This window comes from Labrus mixtus, chromosome 14 (assembly GCF_963584025.1).
Source record: "Labrus mixtus chromosome 14, fLabMix1.1, whole genome shotgun sequence".
In the NCBI taxonomy this organism is placed as follows: domain Eukaryota; kingdom Metazoa; phylum Chordata; class Actinopteri; order Labriformes; family Labridae; genus Labrus; species Labrus mixtus.
In genome coordinates, this window is record NC_083625.1 from 23,461,275 (window position 1) to 23,479,650 (window position 18,376).

General features: G+C 43.0%; 2 protein-coding genes across 2 annotated transcripts; both read left to right on the forward strand.

Moving 5' to 3' along the window:
- Window positions 1-308: 308 nt before the first annotated feature.
- Window positions 309-10,407, forward strand: dhx33 (DEAH (Asp-Glu-Ala-His) box polypeptide 33). Its single transcript, XM_061055913.1, has 12 exons — window positions 309-716; window positions 1,686-1,846; window positions 2,321-2,548; window positions 2,642-2,812; window positions 4,534-4,719; window positions 4,860-4,971; window positions 6,058-6,217; window positions 6,421-6,509; window positions 6,696-6,823; window positions 6,967-7,170; window positions 7,248-7,334; window positions 8,293-10,407. The coding sequence occupies exons 1-12, from the start codon at window positions 506-508 to the stop codon at window positions 8,599-8,601; spliced, it is 2,046 nt and encodes a 681-aa protein (XP_060911896.1). The 5' UTR covers window positions 309-505; the 3' UTR covers window positions 8,602-10,407.
- Window positions 10,408-13,326: 2,919 nt separating this feature from the next.
- c1qbp (complement component 1, q subcomponent binding protein) lies at window positions 13,327-17,684 on the forward strand. The gene is made up of 6 exons (XM_061055884.1): window positions 13,327-13,741; window positions 14,899-15,049; window positions 15,139-15,232; window positions 16,561-16,656; window positions 16,757-16,882; window positions 17,002-17,684. Exons 1-6 carry the CDS (start codon window positions 13,489-13,491, stop codon window positions 17,149-17,151), a joined length of 870 nt encoding a protein of 289 aa, XP_060911867.1. The 5' UTR covers window positions 13,327-13,488; the 3' UTR covers window positions 17,152-17,684.
- Window positions 17,685-18,376: the final 692 nt, after the last annotated feature.

Genomic DNA, 18,376 nt, shown 5'->3' on the forward strand with positions numbered 1-18,376 from the left:
GTTTTACCCAGGCCTTCATGTAGGAGCAGCAGCAAATATCAGCTCCCTCATCAGAAAAACAGAGCAGAGGATGTTCTTCCTGCAGCAGCTGAAGAAATTCACCCTGCCAAAGATAACATTTAAACACTTTGCCAGAACTTCTTTACAGTTGGGCAATATCAAAATCAATGCAGTTTCAGGACATAAAATTACACCTATGTCTGTCTCAAATCTTCTTTTTTTTCTATATAATCTTTAGCAGGGTAACATTTACAGTACCTGACAGGCTTCACTCTGGGGCAAACCCAAACTCAAACTGCTTGTGACGTCAAACGTCTGCGCCGATTTTGACCACGTGGGGACGTTTTTGCAGAGGAAGCAAAACATCCGCAGTGACGCTTGCCTGTGTGCCAGCGAGCATGAAAACAACTTTCAGTGTTTCTTCGTGACATTAAAAAGAATCTGAACAGAGGGAGAGAGAGAGGGCCTCGGAGGTTTCCCCCATCAGCGTCACTTTTTCTAGACCATGCCCCACGACCCCGACCCTCCTCCGGCTAAAAGGTTCAAGCCGGGGTCTGTTTTCTTCCGTCTCGACAGGAATAAGCCTGGTATGCTGCTGCCTAGAAAGGGGAATGCAACCACTCCACTAGAAGTCCAGAGGAAACAGCTTCCTATCTACCAGGCCAAACCTCAGCTCCTGAACCAGCTGAGGCAGCTGAGCAGTGCTGTTCTGATAGGTGAGCTACAGCGTTAGCACGAGTTAGCCATGCTAAACAGTTAGCCGCTTGTTGTGCTGCTGCATTTAAAGAAACATTACACCTTTTAAAATAAATGTGTTGTTTGTTATCACATCTTGCTAAGAAGGGTTTTTCGTTCCTTATTCAGCTTTTTCAGTTCATAAACAGACATTTAATCTGTTAAAATGTCACAAACTACTCCAAGCTACGGAGCCCCTGAAGTCCCAAAACACATCTTGTCAGTTCATATACAGTGTTTAAAGGTGCACTGTGGAGTGACATCTGAAAGTTGGAGAAGATTTCTAAAATATTGATATTTTCTGTTTTTTTACGACAGGTGGTTTAAAACATTTAAGAACTGTATATTTACTGACATGATATATATTTGGGACTTCAGGGGCTCCGTAGCTGGAATGATAATAAAGCTGTCAAACCATACAATATATGCAGTGTTTCCCCTACCATTATATTGGGGTGGCTTTTTGTGTCTTTATTGTAGAGATAGGATAGTGGATAGAGTCAGAAATCAGAGAAAGATGTCATTTAAGAATACCTTTCTGATAGAAAAGGACAGCTGTCATTAAAAGTGGCACATGAACACCAAGATTCCTTCAAGTGTTTGTGTCGTCGTGTCGGCTTGTCCCCCCCCCCAACACTGTAAACCTAGGGGAAACACTGATATGTCTAATCAAGAGTGTAAACAATATATAATAACTTCTATATATATATAATAATAAATCTAAATAAAATGCAACACAATCAAATTAAACTAACCCCCTAACTGCTCGGGCACTCTTTAATATTCAGGGGGGAAAGAATCATTTCTAATTAATGATGTCAAAATGTTTTTATAGTCAGAGAAATTATAGTTATCACCTTGCTAACAAGTTTTCAGAGTTACCTCTACTAAAAGTAGATAGCTTCAATTTATGTCAAACTTGACCTCTCTCTCTCTCTCTCTAACATCAGGGGAGACTGGCTCTGGGAAGACCACTCAGATCCCTCAGTATCTGTATGAGGCCGGCATCGGACGTCAGGGCATCGTTGCCATCACTCAGCCCCGAAGAGTTGCTGCGATCTCTCTGGCAGGACGGGTGGCAGAGGAGAAGAGGACTCAGCTGGGCAAACTGGTACCCACATTGAAAAGTTTTCCACATGCATTCTTTGAGTAAATATGCACTTAAAGCTTCCCCCGAATTTCTTGCCAAATTGCAAAAGTTATTTCTACACCAAATATTTCTCGTTGTATGGATGCTTTGAGTCGTACCTCTGGTCATTTTCCTCCTCAAAACCGCCTCAGCTGATCTGTTGCAAAGTAACCATGAAATGAAAAATGAATGTTCTTTGTTTTGATCCAAATAAAATCACAAGGCTAAAGTTGATAACGATCCAATCAAATTCAAGCCAACATTAAGTCCCTCCTTCTGTTTTGTGATTGGTTCTATCTTATTTTAGTTGGAAATACGTCACAACACAGCAGTTACCCTCGATGCTCTCGAACTTCTGTTTCTCGGAGGCTTTAATATTTCAAATGTTTTTTTACTGCTGTTAGTAGAAATCGTCTCTCGAGGTCTTTTACTATCACTCATTAAACTTCCGTCCAGGTCGGCTACACCGTACGCTTTGAAGATGTCACCTCCTCTGAGACGAAGCTGAAGTTCATGACAGATGGGATGCTCCTACGTGAGGCCATTGGAGACCCCTTACTGCTGCGCTACACCGTGGTGGTCCTGGACGAGGCTCATGAGCGCACTGTGCACACTGATGTGCTGTTTGGTGTGGTGAAGACGGCTCAGCGCCGACGCAGAGAGCTCAATAAGATCCCTCTGAAGGTAGGAGGAGTCGTAATGTAAACACCAGACTGATCTCGTCAGGTGACAAAGTTTCCTGAAGTTCTGCATGCTTGTCCTGTGTTACCTGCACAGGTGATCGTGATGTCAGCTACCATGGATGTGGATTTGTTCTCCGAGTACTTCAACAAGTCGCCCGTCCTCTACCTGGAGGGCAGACAGCATCCCATTCAGATCTACTACACCAAGCAGCCGCAGTCAGACTACCTGCAGGCCGCGCTCGTCTCCGTCTTCCAGATCCATCAGGTACTTTTCTATCTTTCTCCTTTAAATGAAGAATGTACGACATGTTACACATAAATAAAGCAGAAATTAGGTTTATCCTGTGTAAATGTGTCTCTGAGTCATGACTGTCTACAATGAGGGAGACGCTCGAGTCCCGCTGGATGTGTTGTTGTTAGAGCCGTGTTTACATCTTTCTTAGATCTATGGTCAATCTGTAGAGATAATCACATTTATTACGTTGATCCCTCAAAGTCAGTTATCAAACACTTGTGGAAACGATTTATAATGAAGACAAGATGGTCACTCAACTGGAACATAACTGAGCATGACCGTGCATCACCTCTCAACAATCTGCAGAGTGATGATGCTCGTTGTAGTCCATATTGCGCCCTCTGCTGGTGACAGAGAACTGCTAGTTTAATACAATGAAACTCAAATGAAATGCTTTTTGACTGGTGAATAAATCTAGCACTATTGGCTATGTACTCATTCATAAATAGACTTTGAATCCATGCATGGACCCAGAATGGTTTTAAATTGAAAATAGATTCTCAATCGACTCGTGACCCCAAGAATTGTAATTGAATCGAATCATCAGACACCCAAAGATTCCCAGCCCTATTATCAGCGCATATCAGTGATTAAATAAGTCGATACCGATAGTCACTGGATATCCTATTATCGGCTGTCCAATTTATCGGTCGGGCTTTATTTTTCACCGCATGTCTTAATCAAAGAGACAATTTTTTTTGCATCTATCTCAGCCTGTTGACTTCTAGGTTTGGATTAAGTGTGCAGGTTTCTCCTCTGCGCTTTTTCAAAGTGTTCTTCAGTAACGACGTAACTCAGTGTAACTTTGATGTCCTGAGAAGGCGCAGTCTCACACCTCCTGACAAGATGTAACAACAGTGATAACTTTAAACGGATTTATGCTTAACCTGATGCTTCCTAAAATAAGAAGAAAGATGACAGTCTTTAAGATTTAAACTTCCAGTCCTGCAGTAATTCACAGAATAGTTTTGTGCTGCAGCTCCTCTCAGTCTGGGCTGCAGCTGTGAGTCTGCCTCCCTTTATTTTCACTGTCCAGCTGTGATCTGTAGTTTGGATTGATTTAGGCGACAGCTGAAAAAACTCTCTCACAGGTAGGATCAGGATGTGTGAAAAAGAACGAGTGTGTCTCTCTTAATTACACACCGTGGTACAAGTGGAGACGATGGCGAGATGTGACTCTTCATATGGTTTTTATCTTAGTTTTAGTCGTTGTGACGTCTGCTGTAGATTCTTAATCAACCTCTTGTTTACCTGGAAGTTCTCTCTCAGAATTTGCTGTGCTTTGAACAAAACAGTGTGCAGTGTTTTTATTTACCCCCCCCCCCTCACTGTCATAACCTCTGCGCCCCACGTTGGGAGTCACTGGCTTAAGCTATCCACAAACATATTTTGACATCATTTGCATACTTCTGGAAATACATCCAACCATATACAGTGTGTGTTCATGCAGACGTGCATATCATAGAAGAGCAGGTTATTGATCCTGGCAGGAGGATGTGAGGCTCACGATGCTCTGACCCTGACGTATATGTTCCTTACATAATGACTCGTATGGTACCAAAGCTAAACCCCAAATACTCCTCGTCCCTCTCACCTTCAGTGCTACAGGAAACACAAACCTGTGAGTCAGCAGCTTCCTGTGTGTGTTTACGCTCTGTGCTGATTCTTTCCGACTTGTTGTTTGTGCACAGGAGGCACCGCCGTCCCATGATATCTTAGTGTTCATGACGGGTCAGGAGGAGATCGAGGCTCTTGCCAGGACGTGTCGAGACATCTCCAAGCATCTCCCTGACGGCTGCAGTCCCATGGTGGTTATCCCTTTGTACGCGTCGCTTCCTCCCGCACAGCAGCTCAGGGTCTTCCAGGCCGCTCCGAAGGTAAACAGGAAACATGTTTGTGACAAAAATAGCCACAGCTAAGAGTGCCTTTTTTTTGTCATGATCTTAAAGCCATGTGTCAGGTGGTTAATATAAATGATTGCATGCCTCAAAGTAAAAGTTGTCTTCCTCGTTTTCAGGGATGTAGGAAGGTCATCCTCTCAACCAACATCGCCGAGACGTCGGTCACCATCTCTGGGATCAAATACGTCATCGACACGGGGATGGTGAAGGCAAAACGCTTCAATCCTGGTGAGATGATTCAGTCCTCACACACATTCCTGGATTTGTTTTACGACAGTTGACAGTAAAAACGGTTGTTCATTAATATCACTTTTAATTAATTAGACTTCTCTTGATTAATAATTTAGGGATTGTGCATTTCTAAAATTACTGAACTGAATTTTTATTAAGCTGAAGCACCACCTGCTGTTCTCCAACTTGCTTACATATAAGTTAAAACAACAGAAATTCTGGTCCTTTACCGTAAAATCTGGTGTAAAAGAGGCACTTTAATTTGCACTGCGTCCTATATTCAAGTATCAAATGCTGACCAACACGCCGTCATTACTGTGTGTGCAGTCACCACCACTGCTTGCAAGTTGTGGAGATACATATCGATGCAGGCCATGCTGGCAGCGCCACTTTTTAACATCGTTTCTCCGTCATGAGGTCGTAATGGTGAACTTAAAGAAAACTGTGGTAACCTTGTGGAGCGCTGGTTTGATTGTAAAACTCCTTAAAGTCAACAAGTGACCAGCGGATGGTGGCAGCTCAACCTACGGGCTGGAGGTCGGTACTTTACAACTTTCATCGCAGGCTGAGAGCTCAACTACCCCGTACTGTAGCTAGTAGGAGAGCAAACTCCACAAAGTGAAAACAGACGGAACTAAAAGAGCTACACAGCTGCACAGAAACTGAACCTTGTAGACTTTTCTGAGGACAAAGAAATCATCATGCAGGAAGTCAGTTTAAACCTTTCTTCTCTCTGAGAGAAAAACAGATTTTACTGTATATACCTGTGCTTCACTTTAAAAGGAACTCTGCCTGTAAAGACATGTTGACCTGTTTGCATCAACAATGCTGTCTTTAAATGTACAGTAAGTCATGTTGAAAATATAAATTCACATGTGAGCTGCCATTGTTGTATGAACTGCAATGCACTCTGGGTAGTGATGGCTGCATTGATCTTTTCCCCCCCTACACTTTTCTTAAGTAAGTGTCGTCTGTTAAGCCTTTTAATATGAACCCGATCGCAAAAAATACCAATACTAGAAAATGGCCGAAATACAACCCTGTTCCTCTCACCTTATCATGTGCATTCTGTTCTTCTCTCAGACAGTGGGCTGGAGGTTCTGGCAGTGCAGCGGGTCTCTAAAGCTCAGGCGTGGCAGCGGGCCGGCCGGGCCGGCAGGGAGGACTCGGGCTCCTGCTATCGTCTGTACACGGAGCAGGAGTTTGACAACTTCATCCCCATGACTGTGCCTGAGATCCAGAGGTAGGAGAGCTTTTGTTGTCACACAGATAATAAAGCTCAGTGTGAGCTCATGGGCAGGAGTCGGAGTCTGTCCCATCGCTGGATTTTTTTAGGTCAGGGTGACGAATTGTCTTCTGTTCTTCCCTCTGTGCGTGTGCGTGCGTGCGTGCGTGCGTGCGTGCGTGCGTGCGTGCGTGCGTGCGTGCGTGCGTGTGTGTGTGTAGGTGTAACTTGGCTGGTGTGATGCTGCAGCTCATGGCTCTGGGGATTCCAGATGTCATGAATTTTGATTTCATGTCAAAGCCTTCTCCAGGTGAGATGCTGTTGATCACATTCAGTGCAGTAACCAGCAGGTCGGGGGTTAAGGGGTTTGTCTGGGCGTCCTGAAATGTACGCTCACAGGAAATCACCACTTGTCAAGTTGTGTGTTGGGGCCTTCGGAAAGCTGTGCACCCTAGCAGTGTTGTGGTCTGGTGTTAACCTGTTGTGTTGATCCCAGAGGCCGTCCGCTCTGCCGTGGAGCACTTAGAGCTGCTGGGAGCTTTGGAGAGGAAGGAGGGCCAGGTCCTCCTCACTGCTCTGGGGAAGAAGATGGCCAGCTTCCCTCTGGAGCCCAGATACGCCAAGGTGAAAAAAAAAAACAGTGTTTGGAAATGCATACTATTACATAAAGTGACAGTCTGCGTCCACCGGCGCCACACGGGGTCACACGCATGACCCCGAGAGAATTTGGTGTAACACTTCTGCGCCTTGTTTGCTCCGTCTCACAGACCATCCTGCTGTCCCCCGACTACTCGTGCTCCGAGGAGATTCTCACCATCGTGTCTCTGCTCTCGGTGGACACCGTGCTGTATAACCCTCCTGCCCGGCGGGATGAGGTGCTCGCCGCACGCAAGAAGTTCAGCTCCAGTGAAGGAGACCACATGACCCTGCTCAACATTTACAGGGCGTTCAAGAAAGTCAGCGGTAACAAGGTGAGTCAAAGGGACGAGTGAGGGAAAATAAAAAATGTGTGACTGAGCAAATGAAAACGTTCTCTTTGTTGTTGAAGGAGTGGTGTCGGGAGAACTTTGTCAACAGCAGGAACATGGGTCTGGTGAAAGAGGTCCAGGCTCAACTCAAAGACATCTGCCTTAAGGTACAGACTTTAGGATTTACCTCCACTGTGCACGTGAATGTCCTGTGCAATATCACAACAAATGAATATCACAGTGAAAGGTCACATGGTGTCTTCTTAGAATCACACAAACACGAGATTCTCCTTCCTGAGTCTTTAGTAAAAAAAAGTAGTTTCAAGCCTTTAAATTAGAATACCAAAAAGTATGTGTGCTGTTACCTCATTCTGTCCGAGGGATTCTTTTTGAAGTATGGACTGATATTATTTGTATAATTAAGATTACATCACAGCCTGCTGTTTCTGGACCTCGGTCAGTAAGATCAGGGGAGACTCCTCCACTGCTCCAGGGCGAGCTTTTTGTAAGACGTTTTTTATTTTCTGCCTTCATCGGAGCGTGAGAGCAGACAGCAGAGAGAACAAAAGCAGCAAGCAAGCTTGAAAGTCAGACCTCAACCAGGGACACATATACCATATATATTCAGCCAAAAAAAGGGTTAGGGTTACTATATCTCTTATTCTTCTATTCAAAAACTAGAGTTAAATACATCAGGGGGCTCTCAATCAAAGCGATAACAAGCGATGACGTCGAGGCTGCAGGGGAATCATTGGAGTTACATTGTATGGTCAGAGGCTGAAGTCCTCCAAGCGGGCGGCTCAGGTTCGCAGCCGACCTGTGGCTCCTTTCCTGCATGTCATTCCCCTCTCTCTCTCTCTCTCTCTCTCTCTCCTATCTCTCTCCTATCTCTACATAAAGGCATAAAAAAAAAAGAGCCTGAGCTGAGAGCCTAGCGGTTATGACGCACCACATGTAAGGTCCTCATTGCAGCGACCGTGGGTTCGACTGATTTTTCTTGGATTTTTGTTCCAGATATTTGGAGCATAAATCAGAATGTTACTCCTCCATGTCATTTTCAGACGGTCTGAAAGATGACCTACTACTGTGACTGAATTCCCGTGTCCTTTCTGCCCCTTTTATCAGCTTAATTTGAAGATGGAGTCTTGCGGTGCCGAAACAGGGAACGTCCGCCGCTGCCTTGCCCACGGGATGTTCGTCAACGCCGCCGAGCTCCAACCTGACGGGAGCTACTTAGCCCTCGACACCCACCAGCCCGTGGCCATCCACCCCTCCTCCGTCCTTTTCCAGGCCAAGCCAGCGTACGTGGTGTTCAACGAGCTTCTGCACACGTCCCGCTGCTACATGAGAGACCTGTGTTTGGTCGATGCCGACTGGCTGCTGGACGCGGCGCCAGAATACTTTGGACGCAAACTCCGCCCAACCAAGAGCTAACGGAGAGAGAAAGAGGACGGAGGAAGGACCAATCAGCAGGTGACAAACAACAATTGATGCATCCTGAATTTGGAGAAAAGACACTTGGTAATTTCCTACAGAAACAAATCGGACCAGAACACTTTTTGTGCAGAACACGTCTCTGGATTTCACTACCTCTCAGTTGACGAGCGTTTGGCTCGTGTCAACGAAGCAGAACTCTGCATATCAAGGCCTCACAACGTTGACTTCCTTCAGATTTTATAAACGGTGTTTCCTCTGCCTGATAACATCTAATCTGCACTTTTTGCAAAATGTATTTTTTGAGATGTCATGCATACTCAGATTCAACCTTTGCATGCATCTAGTCAGTTTTTCAAAGAAGCTGTTGTTTATCAAACCACACATTATATAATACCATTCTCCATAGGTCAATTTAATAACAACACGCCAGCTGCTCTACAAAGTGGAGCTGATGGTTGTTCTCTTCTTCGTCACTCCTCCTCAGAAAGTTAGCTTGAACTGGAAACGCCGTGTTGATCATTTTTGATAAGTAAGTTATTGGTTTATACGAAGTGGTCTTTTATTAAAGGGTCACTAAACCCCAGAGTTTCAGCTAAAGTGCATCAGGTTAGCAAGTTTAGCGCGGTTATTTAGGCCTGAGCGGCGACTCGAGTAGCAGCAAGTAAACGGCCGATGACGAGGACAGGGAAGGGCAGGAGAGGAGAACTTATCTGAGTGGTTTACGATGCCCCCTTGAGGATTTGGATGGTATGGCCTTAACAATTTTAAATAAAAAGCCCCGTTTTTATATCTTACAATCGGCATATTTCACGTCAAGCCAATTAGATTTCAGATATAATCAATCCGTTCATCCCACTTGACGAGTCTGCTGACTCAAGTTTCTATAGAGATGGGTGACTAAAGCTGGCAGTACTATCGTCACCTGCCTCCAGACAGTCGATCCATTATCGATGACATCTAGAGACAGACAACCAGCCACACTCACATTCACACCTACGGGTAATTTAGAGTCTCCAGTTAACCTAACGAGCATGTCTTTGGACTGTGGGAGGAGAACATGCAAACTCCACACAGAGAGGCTCCTGTCAGAAGGGGATTCAAACCAGGAACCTCCTCGCTGTGAGGCAACAGTGCTAACTACTGCAGCACTGTGCAGTCTGCCTCTACATCAGCCAATAGAAATATATATTTGCAGTTCCAACCTGTAGAGGGCAGTCTCTGCACATTTCTAACCAAATGTGAAAAATTGCAATGCGTAGTCAAATGAGGAGATCTTGACCTGAATAAATCAACACCGGTACTTAATACCCGTATACAGCGGTGATCCTGGGGTTCAGTTACTCTTTAATGCAAAGACGGTAGATTTGTCTTAATACATGAACCAGCTTTTGAAAAGTAAAATCACTAAAGGGGGTGTTTTTTACTTGCTCACAGGGACATGATTCACTCATCTCTTGAGCCTCTGCATGCCTTTTGTTCACATCCATGATTGTAACACCAGGTCGCTGTTCATGCACATCAGGAGAAGTAGCATGCCTTACTCTCCAGGTTCCACTCTTTGACATCACATGTAACTCAGCCCCCCCCCCCCTACACAGACAAACCATCGATGTATGCCGACAGAAAATGTATGCAATGCATGGAGATTAGAGTTAGCCACGTGACCTCTCAGGTCTCTCATAGAATCACCACCATGTGGAGGAATACCATGGATGCTCCTCTCGTCTTTTTTGCACTGGACTCAGGATTGTACAATATTCACTGTAACCTGAATAAATGACATAAACAGTTTATAACTTTTAACTGCAGAGGATTCTCAGACTTTGTGTTTGCAGCCTTTGAATCTTTTAAAATCCACATCACCATGTTTCTCTGACACTAATATGTGTCTCTAGTCTGTCTACAAACCCCCCAATGATGAGAAAAGTCCATCCTCTCCGTCTTTTGCCTGCTCCACTTTTCAGAAAATGTGTGCTCAAACAGGCCGTTTGGAGATTTTCCCTTCATGACATCACAAAGGGCAGTAACCCCTCCCCCAGGTGGGTGACACTCCCACAGCTAGGTGTTTGTTCTGCCCTCTGAGTCTGCCTTCTCACCGTAAACAATAGGACATGAAGCCAGAAAGCCCAAGCCACCCGAGCCCTTCCAGAGAGGGGGCGTGGTCAGACACAGCTCATTTACATTTAAAGGTACAGACACAGAAACAGTCTGGAGGAGTTTATAGACATGATCAAATACAGGATCAGAGTGGATTTAGAACAAGAAACTTCACACACATGTTTTGAGGAGCTCTGAGACTTATTTAAACTGACTGAAGAGGAGGAGAAGATGTGACCTTTAATCATAAAGAACTCTTTAAAAAAACAGCAGACCAGTGAAGATCTGCATGTCATGACATTTGGAAGATAAAATACCTGTGATGAATTTATTCAAGGTATATTTAATATAGTTTTTTAGAGTCTTTAACGAAATTAGTATTGTAAAAAAAATGTTTTAAACCACACCTCAATAAAGACTAACTCTGTGACACATTAACGTTAATCGTTGACTAATCAAGCAGCTGTAACATATCTGACCTGAGAGCGTTAAAAAAAAAGATGTTTGAGTCTTTTTCATTTAATACAAAGTAAAGAAATATTAATGTTTTATTGGAGATTAGACCAACATTAGATTGTCAGCCAGCTTTAAGTTCAGTGTCGATGAATGAAACGCAGCAGGGAAAGGTCTTTTAAGTGTAAAACTTGGTTATATCGAGAATGATTTCACTGCTTGTTTTATAAGGACTCTTCACTTTGGAAACTCATTTCACTCAGGAGACAAGTGAATCACCTGGAAGAAGCTGAAACACATGATCACCACGTGTCCAACCACTGAGGTGAGTAGTTACACAGAAACAGAAAGGAATGAGTGGTCCTGGGTTTGCTTTTCTTTCCTGCAAACAGCTCCCTCTCCTGGCCACATGGCTTCATTTCTTAATGATTCAACCCGTTTGAAACCCATCGAGCTGATAAAAAAAAAAGTCTTCACCTGAAGTTATCTAAATCTCTCATAGAGGACGTCAACAGCAGCTAGAAACTGAATTCATGTCACAAGATGTGGAATTCACAGTGCAGCAGCTTCCTTTAGTAAAAATGTAACAATACAAAGACCTGTTTTGATACAACAACAACGCTATTTACTTTTTTTTTAACTTCAATTATACATACTTCATTAATCCCCAAAGGGAAAGTCTAGGTTCTCACAAACATGCACAAACAGGAACTATGGACCTGCATTAGTGGAGAGATGTCAGAGTGAGGATGCTACACAGGGAGCACGCCTGACCTGTTGAGGGTTCGACACCTTGACAGTACCAGATAAGGTAACTGGCACCTCTCCAACTCACTAGACCACCTTCCATACTTTGGACCGCATCGGGTCCTGAACCAGGACCAGTTCACAACCTTAGTCCCTGTAGACTGACACACAATACTGGTAGATTTCTCGATTTAATCCTGCACTCTGTCTGACCTGCTTAGACACATTGCAACGTTTTGAAATGTTGCCAATAGATTTGTGCAATTGACAAAAATGCTCTTTCTTTTGCTTTCAGCAGCTTTTTCATTACAAATATGACTAAAGATCTGAAGTTTTATAGCTTTTGTAGTTTTTTAAACCATTGATTATAATCCATAACTAAAAGTTTGTGGAAGTCTAGAAAATGTGCAGCAGGTCTTTTACATCCTGCTATTGTGATTTATGATGAACATACATCCTTGTTGTGATGATGCTACGTGTGAGATTTAAACTTTGTATTAGCTGCTGCCTGTTTTTTTTTTTTTTTTAAATCAAAGAAGCCCTGAAAATGACAGAAAAACCACTGACCCCCATTTGACAAGACATCCCCTCCCTCTTTTAACTATGTCAGGGGTTCCCAAACGTTTCAGCTCGCAACCCCCAGTTTAAGGGTGTCAGAGACTTGGGACCCACACTGTCCCTAGAGGTGGATAAATCATATAATTTAGTGCACAGCCTCGCAAAGGCATTAATAGCCCTATCCAAACACTGGTAACAAAAGCATAACACAAAAAGGAAGGCCTCTTTTGACCCCCGAGGGTCCAGACCCCCACTTTGGGAACCACTGCCCAATGTGATGGTATTTTGGCTTCTACTTTTATATTACAGAAAATGTTTTTAAACCTCGACCAGAATCTTTAAATATTCAGTTTTTGTCTTAACAGTGGAGAGAGTCGGTATGCAAAAATATTTAGCTTGGATCTTTTCTGGAATCTTCTTTGAAAACACTTCTTTCTAAAGCTAGGGGACGCTGTTTGATCCGTTTTTATAAATCACTTTTTAAATTATTATTATTTATTATTAAACTGTTATTTAAATGAAATAACTTTAGTCGAATTTGAGATCAACTTAAGATAGCGGAAATATTTCAATTTATTTATTAATTTTAAATATATTATTTAGAAACGTATTTGTATTTAAATATAAACGTGAAAATCACCGCAATACAACAACAAAAAATATACAACTGAAAGAATTAAATACAGTTAAATATATAAATAAACATGAATTAAGCGAAATCTAAATAAAATGAAAATAATGCATAAAAATAAGTTAAAGTCTTGTACTAGATGTCTTCATATATTTTCAGGCTCCGAGGAGATATTTTTGCGTTTATAAATTGTATTTTTTCATCGTAAAAGTACTACTTCCGGTTCAGAGGTCATAGTTACTATAGGTCAATGTGCCCTTCCACACGTGTTTTCTGTAATCTTGCAGAAGGGGCTGTAACACCGAGCTAACCGGCTGTTGTCACCTGTCTTAACTAAACGTACTGACTATCTAGAGCCGTATTTATTTAATTAAAGGCGTTATTAGTGTTATATAATCATGCTAAAGTCAGTAGTCCGTGCGGTCGGAGCAGCAGTGCGTGTCTCCTCAGCCACCACATCCACAGCCCGAGCTCTGCCACTCAGCTGCCCGACACTCTGCGCTCCGAGCTCGGCGACGACTCGGCCCTTCACCCGGTCTCTATGGATGCTGAATAACAACGGAGCGTCTTCGGGATACAGACCAAAGCTGTTCAGTTCAAAAGCGCTGCATCCCTCACTATCGTGTGGGTGTGGAGGACTGCACACAGAAGGTAACATTAAAAGACAAATGTAAAATTATTATTCACTTTTACTTACTTTAGCCAGCCAGCCATCCAGCTAGCCAGATTAGCATGAGGCTAAGTTGCATGCTAAGAGGAAAATGCTCATGAGCCGCTCAGAGAGGACCTCAAATGTGGTTAAAATGTGTCAAACTCTGACGTTCATTATTTACAATGTCTTTTTGAACCATTCTGTTTCTAGTCAGTTGTGTCTTTCACATGTCAGAGGTCCGGTTTAGATGTTTGCTGGAAGCAGCTAGCTTTCACCTTGAAACACATGTCCTGACAGTTTCACTAGAATGAATAAAAACACAAAGGTAGGGGAGGGAAACTACAAGTTGTACAAAGTTAAACACACGTTGTGTGTTCATCAATGAAATAGGTGAATAGTTGTCTTAGTCTGTCATTTGGAGAGAGATGAGAGAAGCATGTTTGATACAGTACATTATTCACCGTTATTATTGACTGCTCAGATAGTTTCTTGTTCTCTCTTTTGTAGTTCTTGATTAAATGCTTCACCCTAATAACACAGGTGCACCCTGAGTCACACACACACACACACACACACACACACACACACACACACACACTATAAAACATTCACTAGTCTCTTATAATCAAAATTAGAAAAAGTTAATGACACTATCTTCAATTTTAGAATTGGTGATCTGATTACTACTTGTGTTATTATGTCATTATTAAATATTATTATAATAACTACTGAATTATTGATCATTATTATTAATTACATACCTGACAGACTCCATCAGATGTTAGTTTGTAAATGTGTGTATGGTCTGGGTGGACTGTGGCAGCGCTTTGCCCTCTGGGATAGAGTACTACTATTTATTATTTTATTCTTTGTTATTGAATGTTTCTGCATTCAGGGCAGTAAAGCTTACTGCACTGAAGTGAATTAAAAGTTGAATAAATAGCAGCAGCCTGTACGTCATGTCACTGACAGTTTAGATTTGTTTTTATTTGTAAACTAAATCAAGGTCATAACTAAATAACAATGAAAAGCTTAAGTCAAATGTCTCGTAGGGTACTTAGGGGGGTCAACAAGGAGATGTGGGAATTCAGCTTTGTTGTACGCTCTCTTCACATTTAGACTTTATAGTGCTTAACTTTTTCTAACTTTTCTACAGGGGACAAAGCATTTGGTGATTTCCTGTCAGATGAAATCAAAGAGGAGAAAAAGATCCAGAAAAACAAAAGCCTTCCGAAGATGTCCGGAGGATGGGAGCTTGAGATGAACGGCACAGAGGCCAAACTCACGAGGATCGTCGCAGGAGAAAAGTACGACTTTCGCTCTCGGTTTGCATGTGATCCTTCTGGATGCTTCTGGGGTTAGCTAACACGCTCTTACTCTGCCTTCTCTCGTACAGAGTCGCTGTCACGTTCAACGTCAATAACAGCATCCCGCCTAACTTCGAGGAAGAGGCAGACCAGGGACAGCAGCAGAAGGCGGCGGAAGAGGAGGTGAGTTACAACACATCTTTTAACCCACCTAATAAAAATACATCCTCTAAAACCGTATAGGGCTCCTACAACATCTGACCGCATCCAGGAGAAAAAACAGCTGAGAGCGCTTGTGGAGCGAGGCTGCGTACACTTACGGGCGGTCAAATAAAATAAGTGGGAACAATTGATTCGAGAAGTGCCATTTATGAGCAATGGGACTCCACATCTTGAGCTGAAAATTTGAAAATTTTTAACTTTTATTGTGTCCCCCAAAAACCGCTAGAAAAACATTTAGCATCGCAGCAGACGAGAGCGCCCGGCAAGCACGCTGTAACGTAGGAAAACTATGGTTTTTCTGGAGTCTCTGATTGGTTGGACCCAAAATGTTTGAAAAGAAAACCTCCCAAAACTTCAGGGCTTTCAGAAAAACTGCACACAATTAAAACCGTTATTAAAATCTTTATTTCTGAGCCTCTGAAGCAGACAGAGAGAGAAAAAAAAAAACATAGATAGATGGAGTCACCATTTATGGGACTCCAGCGCCCCCTGTAGGAACAGAAGGGTGACGTCACTCAGGCTGCTTCCATTAATATCATTTATTGGTAACAACCCAAAAGAAGAGACGCTTGTGTGACGCTGTGCAGTGAAAGACTTTCAGCATCAAGATTCCCTTGACATCCCGGCTTAGTTTGAAACGTGATCCATCCAAACACCATTCCAAAAGAAGAAAGCATTTTGCTCGTCTAGTTCTGGACTGACGGGACGGTACTAGAAATCAGACTTTTTCAAATCTGCATTTTGATGTGTTTCTTTCAGCATCTTTTTAACCCTTTAGTTGGTTTAAAGTGTTGTAATCATTTCAGTTTAATTAAAGTTTGACCTTCTGGATTCTATAAAACTGCCACAGTCCAAAGCCAGGTGGACAGCGGCTCTGCAGCTGAAATGAAATTTCATCAGCTGGTGTCGCTTGAAAAAAATCCTGTTGCAGGGCTGATCTTGATCCGAGCTAATGGATCGTCACACTGGGCTCTGATCGACCTCCAGTACCTGGAAGTGGCAGTACAGTTAATCCAGAAAAAGTTCTGTGAGAAGCCAGAGAGTTATCTGAGCTGTGTGTGCCTCTTGATGATGTTAACACACAACACATTGAGGTTTTTACTGACCTATCTGGAAGAGGGAATATTCTCACTAACTGCAGAAAACACAAAATAATTCCCTCTTGCAGAAGTAGTGGATAAAGAGACGTACATTAAACATGAGAAGACAAAAACAGAACATTATTGATCTAAGCCTGTTTACATTAAAATAAGGAACATGACACAAATCTTTTTCTGTGTCTCCTACAGCAAGAAATTGTGTCAACACCTAACTTTGTTGTTGAAGTAACGAAACAGGCTGCGAAACACTCCCTGGTGTTCGACTGCCATTTCCCCGAAGACGAGGTAAGCATCGTTTAATTTCTGCTTCAGATCAAGTGTTCCTGCCGTCAGCTTCAATAGCTGTGTTTCAGACACATACAAACACATGTTTGATGTTTTGTAGATGAGCCACGGGGAAGGAGAGGAGGAGAGCGACATCTTCGCCATCCGCGAGGTCAGTTTCCAGCCGGAGGGCGACTCGGACTGGAAGGAGACGTGCTACACACTCAACACAGACTCTCTGGACTGGGTAAGATCTGAAACTGAATAAAACATCCAGACTCACAATGAAGCTGCTGATACCTCTTCTTTTTTTAAACCTGAGACATTATATCTGATGATCTGTTTTTTCTGTTGGGTTGTTTCCAGGCTCTGTATGACCACCTCATGGACTTCCTGGCTGACCGCGGGGTCGACAACACTTTCGCTGACGAACTGATGGAGCTGAGCACAGCTGTGGAACATCAGGAGTACATCAAGTTCCTGGAAGACCTCCAAGGATTTGTCAAGTGTAACTAGTGTTCGATTAAAAACTACATTTCACTGTTCTTTAATGTTCTTCCTGGCAAAGTGGGAGGAGTGATAGTATGATAATGTTGCAGCGCTGATGATTGATTGGTTGATATTTTTTGACACTCTAAAGACTCGTACCATCGCTTCCTTTAGTGTCACCGAGCGTTGGCCAACACTCGGCTGCGAATGTGTTCGCTTTGTTAAAATGTGAGTTTATTTTTCTGTAACTTAAATTAAATATATGAAGGTCATAAATAATGCAGAAACCATCGTTATATGAAAGTGTCCCTCAGGGCTAGTCTTCATGGCATTGATCTAACGTGGTCCAGTCAGTATGTGAACACTGAAGCATAGAAAGGGATTACCTGTGAGGCAGGTCCCTGGGGGGGGGGGGGGTCCAGCTCCATGGTCCTGCTTTAAGGAGTACATGTGGACTCTGTTAGACGTTAATATCTGAAGACTAACTTTGAGTGGCCTACAGCAGTGTGTGTGTCAGAGAGTGGAAGATCAGTACGTTCAATAAAACGGTTTGATATTAACGTGTGATGTCGTGCTTTTATTTGAAGGGGACATATTCTGAAAAATCCACTTGTACAGTGTTTTCAAACATATATAACCTGAGTGTCTACTGACCCACAAAATGTGAAATAAACCCATCCAGTCCTTTGTGGTCTGCATAAGTCTTACAACACAGAGAAAAATGCTCTGTTTCAAATGTGCTCTCCTTGTGATGTCACAGTGGGATTCTGGTAAAAAAAAAATCCCCTCCCCTTGTATCTCCACCCATGGACTCCACCCCCAGCCTAGAACAAAACTTTTTTACAGGTCCACCATTTTTATTCTCTCTACAGAGGAGTGACGTCTACCAGGAAAACTCAGGGGGGGTCATTACATTTAAAGAGACACACACACCAAAACGGAGCGTTCTGAGAGAGCTGGTTTATACAGGGTCACAAACCTCCTCTGGTGCTTGATTCATGTTATATTTTGACCAAAGCACAGAACAGATGTTTAATTTAGACCACAGGGGGCTGTTTGAAAAGAAGGAGAAGGGGGATAATATGTCCTCTTTAAACTGCTTCATAGACTTCTAGACACTTTTTCCCCCCAAGGCACACGAACCACTGAGTTAAATCCTCCTTTTCATACAGCATTGGAGGAACGATTGGCTGGTAAATGACTAACTGCTTCAAGTCAAAGAGAATTGATTATTGGATATTGTGTCCCTGTA